The sequence below is a fragment of the Aptenodytes forsteri genome, unplaced genomic scaffold (genome assembly GCF_000699145.1).
Source record: "Aptenodytes forsteri isolate BGI_AS27 unplaced genomic scaffold, ASM69914v1 Scaffold492, whole genome shotgun sequence".
Lineage (NCBI taxonomy): Eukaryota > Metazoa > Chordata > Aves > Sphenisciformes > Spheniscidae > Aptenodytes > Aptenodytes forsteri.
The window spans coordinates 657,660-664,829 of record NW_008794172.1 but is presented as its reverse complement, the minus strand read 5'-3'; the positions used below and the strand labels follow the sequence as shown (position 1 = coordinate 664,829).

The 7,170-nt window shown below is 57.1% G+C and overlaps 1 protein-coding gene across 1 annotated transcript in view; it reads left to right on the top strand.

The window, feature by feature from the left end:
- The first annotated feature begins 412 nt into the window (after nt 1–412).
- The window catches only part of LOC103901792 (zinc finger protein 385C), a 54,227-nt gene continuing 47,469 nt past the window's right edge, over nt 413–7,170 (top strand). Inside the window, exon 1 of the mRNA XM_009282736.2 lies at nt 413–659. Coding sequence (XP_009281011.2) covers nt 413–659 — 247 coding nt within the window. The remainder of the gene's footprint in view (nt 660–7,170) is intronic.

The following is a 7,170-nucleotide window of genomic DNA, read 5'->3' as shown; positions in this document are numbered from 1 at the left end:
GGCTGCAGGACACCAGAGCCGCACACGAGTCCTTCTGGTTGAATTTTTTGCCTGCAGACAGTTGGTTACCATCCCAGCTCTGCCTTGGGCCAACGTACGGTGCTGTCCAGGAGTGAACAGAAAGACTTTAACTGACATGAGGAGTGTTGTCTGGTGCTAGAATCTTGGAAGAAGTGGGTTATTCCCTGCTCCGGCACTAACCTCCTAGGAATGCTGCTGCTCATGTCTTCTTGCCTAATGCAACTCCTTGCAGAGACGCAAATGCTGTTGCTCTTGCTTGGGGAGTCCCCCCAGATCCAGGCAGCCTGGGCACCCCACAGGCGTGGGACCTGTGCTGGGTTTTCCTGCCTCACCTGGCCCCCTGTTCTGGTCCCTCTGTCCTCACAGCGGGTCTGTCCTTCCTCCCGCAGGCATGAAGCGACCCCTGAGCCCATCCCACAACCCCGAGAATGGGGTGCGGCTGGTGGAGGCGGCCAGCTGCCCGCCGAGCCAGCCTGAGCAGCGCATGAAGCGGGAGAAGAAGCACCAGTCGTTCACGCTCTGCGAGGTCTGCAACATCCAGCTCAACTCGGCCGCGCAGGCGCAGATCCACTACAACGGCAAGTCCCACCAGAAGCGCCTCAAGCAGCTCAACAAGGGGAAGATGCCGGCAGCCCAAGGTAGGAGCCCATCCATCAGGCTGAGGTTGCCCAAAGGCTGCCCTTGCTCTGGGACAGCTGCTCCGCTGGGCTTGGTGCGCTGGATTCGTGGGATGCTTGGGAACGCTGTGTTGTGTCCTCAGCGTCTGTCCCTTGCTGGTCTGCCTGAACTCCGGGAGCTTCCCCACCCCACTGTCACTGCCGGTCCTCAAGTGGTTTTGGGGCCTGAGAGCCCACGGTGCTGCGCTGGATGGATGGACACGTGTGGGTCCTGTCAATGTGCAAGTGCAGTTGCTGGTACTCTGTCTTCATGAACATCTTCTTGGGTTTCCGTAGATGACTTTTGCAGATGGGATGAGCGCATCCAAGGGTGGAGTGGCTGTTGGCTTCTGGGTTACTGGCTACCTACTTTCCAGGTGCCATCTTGACCCCGTCCCACCAGCCTCCTGCCGTGCACGTCTTCTGTAACTGTGCTGAGTTTGGCTGCTGTTGACTCAAAATGCTGCTTAGATTTTGGTGCTGAGGGTTAAGGGTGGACCACTCAAAAGCTCTCAAGCGACATTTTCAAATATGGTTGGAGGTTTTGTTGGAAACTATGATCTTCTGAACCTTCACCTACGTTTTTCTGTTGGGGTGCTCTGCACTGGCAACCCCCGTTAACCTGCTGTTCCCTGTGCTCAGATACTCTGGCAGTATGTAGCTGCCTTGGATCCCACTGGCCCTTTGACATGTAACATCTTTGGCAAATTGTCCTGTTGTGCTGGCTTGTGGTGGGGGATTGTGCTTCTTTCTTGCTGCCCAGGGAGGGCTCCTGTGGTGTGTTTGCACAGGGGAGGTCACTGGCCTGAGTCCCTTGTCCAAGGGCAGCTGCTACCTGCCATTAGCTCACTGGGGTCCCAGCGAGTGCTGGGATATCGCCTGCTGCGACGCCAACGCTTGATGGGCGCTACAACAAACCAGACAAGCTGAGCCATCTGGGGTCGATGTGTCTAACAGGGTCGATCTGTTCCAGTGAGAAGGAAAGCACCAGCATTGCAACAAGGGCAGGTTTTGTTTTCCATTTAGAGACTGTTTTTCACAAAAGCCACTTAGCAGAAGTGGCAGCCAAGACAGCTCCGTGCTTGCCCTTGACAGGATGTTTTAAGGTCCGTGGTTTTGTTTCACCAAGTGTTTAGGTGATGGGCTGAATGCATGGGACCTCGGGCACTGCAGTATTAGGAGGTAAAGGTGTCTTTTGTGGGATGCCCCTAATCACCTGTATCTGAACTCCCAGGGGTGACATGCTCAGCGGCCTGTTTTACTTGCTGGTCATCCATGCAATGTGATGCTGGGGACATAGTGGTCCAAGGCTGCTGTGAGTTGGGGATGGTTTCTCTTTTTGGATGGTGGAGCTCCTGTTCGTTGTCTAATTATTATGGAACACCTCTGTTGTGTTACAGCTGGCAAGAGAGCAGCCCAGCGTTGTCCCTCCAGGCAGGCTCAACATCCACTCGATGTTGTTAGCAACTCCATGAGGTGCAGAGCTGCATATTAACGACTTGTCAGGCTGCAGCACAAGGAAGGAGTACATTCTCTGGTGGCTGGACAAAGCCTCCGCTAAAGAGCAACGAGGTGATCCCTGTCACGCTAAGCCTGACTAACCAAGTCTCTGGCTTCCTGCCTGTTTTTTCCCCGAATGTCACCCTGGTGAGGGTAGTCTTCTCTAAGCCCCTCTTGTTAATTCTCTGGGGGCACTTTCTAAGCGTACGAGAAGGGCTGGCGCTTACCCCTGGGGGCTCTGTGGGTGGGTGGGTAGTCCTGGCCCCTCGCCCGTCAGCCGTGGCAGGGATGCTGGCACACGGCAGGTGCTGCGCTGCCGGGCAGGAGCTCGTGCGAGGGCAAAAGGACTGGTTTGCCCGCTCTGCAGTCTGTTGGCATTTACCTGACCTGGGCCTGTACAGCTGACTGCTGCAGAGTTTCTCCTGCATAAAAGTAGGGAAATGTGCCCACAAATGTCACCCTGCAACAATGATTGACGTGCTATTAAGCAGCAAACCAAGGGAATTTGTTCTTCCTGGGGCTGGTGCAGACACCTGTGCCCAGGGCAGTGCCCAGAGCCCGGTGTCCCCAGCCTGGGGCTGGGGCCAGCGCTTCCCCCCTGGCACCCTGCTGCTGTTCGAGGAGGGTGTCGCTGGCTGCTCCGTGGGGAGCAGCGGTCATGGGGGGTCTGGGTGCAGCCCTCTTCAAGCTACAGGGAGCGTCCGACTCGGTAACTGCCCTCCTTTCCTTACAGACTAATTACAAGTTGGATTAATGAGCTGAGGTCTCCGAAGCACTTTGTAGCTAATTGATGCCTTTATCTGGTGTGAGTGTGACGAGAAGTTGAGGGGATGGGGAAAAGGCAGGAATGTGCTGGAATCCTGTAAAACGGTGTGTTCGGTGCCGGCCCCTTGCTCCCAGGCACCCTGCGCCCCAGCTGGCCTTCTGTGGCCCACGGCGTGCTGTCCCCCAAGGAGCTGCTCTGCTGAAGAGCAGTAAGGGGTTGGAGTCCAGTCCCAGTTTTGTCAGGAAATGTTTGTTTAATAACATCTGAAGGGTTGGCAAACAAACCTGCAATGCTTTTGCAAACAGCAAAGCAGCAGTGGGTTGCAGGGTGGTAAAACCTGCTGTGTCCGGCGGCCCCCCCAGCCCTCTTTAGTCGGAAGGGTGATCACAGCAGTGTCCCATGTGTGCACAACGTGCGATGCTCTTCGGGCATCAGGGTGGCTGTGCTCAGTGCCTTCACTGCTGTACTCATTGGTGGCTTTTAGCACATCTGTGTTTGGGAGAGTCCTGGGTATGAACTCCAGCACTTTCCATCCTGCTGAACACCAAATTTCCTCAAAGGCAGAAAAGTGCTGACGGGACCTGGCTTACAGCCGGGTCAGGAGGATGCTCATACCCAGCAAACTAAGAGGGTGGGTAGCTGGGTGCTGTGGTTGGTGCCAGGGCCCTGGCTGCGGTGCCCTGGCCTTGGCAGACCCCTGGGGAGCGGCCTGTATAAATACCTGCTCTTGCTAAAGACCGGGCAGGCTGGAGCCATAAATTCCTAGCATGGCAATGGTCATCTGTATGCCAAATCCTGCCCTCCCTGGTGGTGGTTTTGCTTGAGCAAGGTCTGGGATATGCAAAGGAGCTAGTCTGTTTATCATCGTTTACTGACAGATGGAAATATCGCCTGCTATTTTAATGGGAGCAGGGCTCATAAATTCCAGCCTGCAGCTTCCAGATTCTCCCCCTGGACCCGGTTGTGGCTCAATGGGAGACTGTCCAGGGATGTATTTCCTACCAAGCCAAAGAATCTCAGAGCATGCAAGTATGCTCTTTGTACTTCTGCATCATCCCTGACCTCCGCCAGCATCCAGGGCTCCAGCAGGCAGTCACAGCCCTCAGGGCTTTGCTGTGCTGTCAGCCTTGCACACACACACTTTGCTCTGGCATTTAAGCTGAAGTTGGCTTCTGCTTGCGCAGGGCTGCGATTTGCTTATGTGGGGAAATTGCAGGCGGCATCTGCTCACCTCACCTCCCCATCCCTCCTGCCCCCCCAGCGGCAGTGGAGAAGTGGCACCCGTGCAGGACGCTGCTCCCGCCGCAGCCTGCTCCACGCATCCAGAGCCGACCTTCTCCCCCACACTTTTGTTCAAAAATGTAATTTCCAGCTTTGTCACTGGGAACCTTTCCCAGCCTCCTGAGGCATGAGCACGGGAGGGCACGTGGCCACGAATGACAAATTAGGGCTGGAAACCGGCTGATGCGATGCCCGTGTCCCCTTCATGCCGGTCACCGAGCGTGCTGCTGGCACTGCGGGTGCCCAGTGCCACCTGGCCCTGCGTCTGCTGTGCTGGGAGAGGGGCTGACTTCCCCCCTCCCCACCCCCAAACCCAACCATCCACCGCTGTCGAGAAGAGGGGACCAGCCCTTTCTGCCTTGCCCAAGTGAGCTAAGGACAGGCGCTGGAAAAGCTCCTGGTCTGTGCTCCTGCCTGGCCTGCAGCGTGCGGGCAGAAGGGTGCAGGCAGGGCTGGGTAGAGGTGATGGTTGCTTGGGCTAAGCCCGGTGCAGGGGGGCTCTGCCCTGCCCCATCACGCTCTTTTTGGAGCCCTTCACCAGCTGAACCAGCACCTTTCGGTGCTGAGGAAAACGCACCTGCCTGCAGTCACGGGAGCAGTCGCCCCTTCTTGGGCAGCCCGGCGCGTGCCCAGCCCTTGCTCGGGCAGGTCCTGGCCAAGCTGCTTGCTCCAGCAGTGGCCTCAGCCCAGCACAACCCATGGAGAGGGCAGGCTAACGTGGGTCTCTGATAACGTGTCAGCACTGGGGGAGCCTTGGGAGGAGAGGGGATGCTTTTTAAAGACAATAGATTAAATAATTGAGTTAGGCAAAGACGGGATATTCCTCTGAGCTGGAATCTCTGTCTCGCACTGACATCTACAGCTACATCAAAGGCAGCTTTCACAGACGCTGCTCCATCTTCCCCGTTTCCCCTCTGGCTTCTCTGATCAGTTATTTCTGTAAAGGCTGTAATCGCTTGCGTTTCATGGAGCAAAGCTATGGAGGAGCTTAGCTGGCAAATAGATGTGATAATCAGTATCATTACAATTTAATAGCTTTGTGCCAGAAAGACCCCCAACTTAAAAACAAATTATTGTTCATTAGGCATTTTCTTGCAAGGCAAATCATAGATTTCTGTTGTCTCGTGTTGAATTGCAGTGCAGCAGCAATTAGATACGGGATGTCCACAGATGAAAGATGTTTTCATGTTGCAGATGCCAGTTCAAATCCAACTGGGTCAAGAGTGATTTAATTACTGCCTGTGATTTTCAAGGGTGCCCAAGTCATCTCAGTTTGCTCTTGGTGTCCTCGTGCTCCCGCGACCAGGAGCTGGACCCCCTCGTTCTGGTGCTGAACAAGCAGAAAGAGCTGTGCCTCCCCCCAAAACAGGGAGTGGTGGCTGCTGGCACAGCCTCCAGCACTGCTTTTGTGCCAGTGCAAATTGCTGGGTGAGGGCAGGGGATGGGGGACAAGGGTTGCTGCCTTCCCTTTTTCCTCCTGGATAATCTCAGGGGCTGCCCATCGCAGGATGGACTAAGCTGGAGCATTTCAGGAATTCACTCCCTTGCTGTCTACTGCTCCCAAAAAAGGCCCTTCCACCAGTGTCCCAAAAAAGTCACGGGATGTAAAGAGCAGCTCGTGTTCCCCTGCTGCTGGAGCTGGCGTCCCCGGGCCCTGTCAGCTCGCATCTCACTGAAGTGCGGTGGGGAAAGCGCTCTCCTTCGTAGCAGGAGTCTCCCAGCTTCCAGGGCAGATCCGAGCTGACAGCAGCTCGTACCCCTCCCTTGGCCGGGGGCAGCGGGTGCTGGGGGCAGCGGGAAGGACACCCTGCCCAGGCGTCCCTTGTGCCAGGAGGGTGCGTGCAAGCCCTGAAACCGCCTCAAACCGCCTTTCCTGGCCCTGGGGGCTGGTGAGCTGCTCCCCTAAATCCAGTGCCAAGGCTGGGTGGACACGGTTGGGCCAAAACACCCGGAGCCAGCTGTGCACCCGCCTCAAACCACCTTTCCTGGCCCTGGGGGCTGGTGGGCTGCTCCCCCAAATCCAGTGCCAAGGCCGGGTGGACAGGGTTGGGCCAAAACACCTGGAGCCAGCTGTGCGCCAGTGCCAATCCATGTCACAAGCTCTTCCTCTGCTCCACGTACCCCTGTGGCGTTACATACCCATAACCTCTCTGTGGCTGCCCGGTGCCATCCCCAACCACCTTTCCTGGCCCTGGGGGCTGGTGGGCTGCTCCCCCAAATCCAGTGCCAAGGCCGGGTGGACAGGGTTGGGCCAAAACACCTGGAGCCAGCTGTGCGCCAGTGCCAATCCATGTCACAAGCTCTTCCTCTGCTCCACGTACCCCTGTGGCGTTACATACCCATAACCTCTCTGTGGCTGCCCGGTGCCATCCCCAAGCGCTCGCACTGGAGTTCCCTGCACTGCCGTCCCCACCCGCTTGGCAGCACTGCACGGAAATCACGGCTCCTTGCAAAGGGGAAGGTACTGTTTTCCCCAATTAGCTGCTGTAATGTCTGTCTGTGTGCATTTGCAGAGCAGAAAGGTTTGAGATGAGCAGGGAAATTGGTGTGACAGCTTCAGCATCGCTGGGCCTGCAGCGGAGGGGACGGGCCCCTGGGAGGGGACATGGGGACCCCATGGGAGCCTGTGCCGCTCTGGGAGCCGGGGAAGGGCTGGCGGCTGCCGGTGGGAGTTATCTTGTGTTGCACAGGGGGTGCCAGCCGAACCTCCTGATTTTGGCAACGGGCAGAGGAGCAGGGAAATTGGTGTGACAGCTTCAGCATCGCTGGGCCTGCAGCGGAGGGGACGGGCCCCTGGGAGGGGACATGGGGACCCCATGGGAGCCTGTGCCGCTCTGGGAGCCGGGGAAGGGCTGGCGGCTGCCGGTGGGAGTTATCTTGTGTTGCACAGGGGGTGCCAGCCGAACCTCCTGATTTTGGCAACGGGCAGAGGCTTCTGTGGGGGCT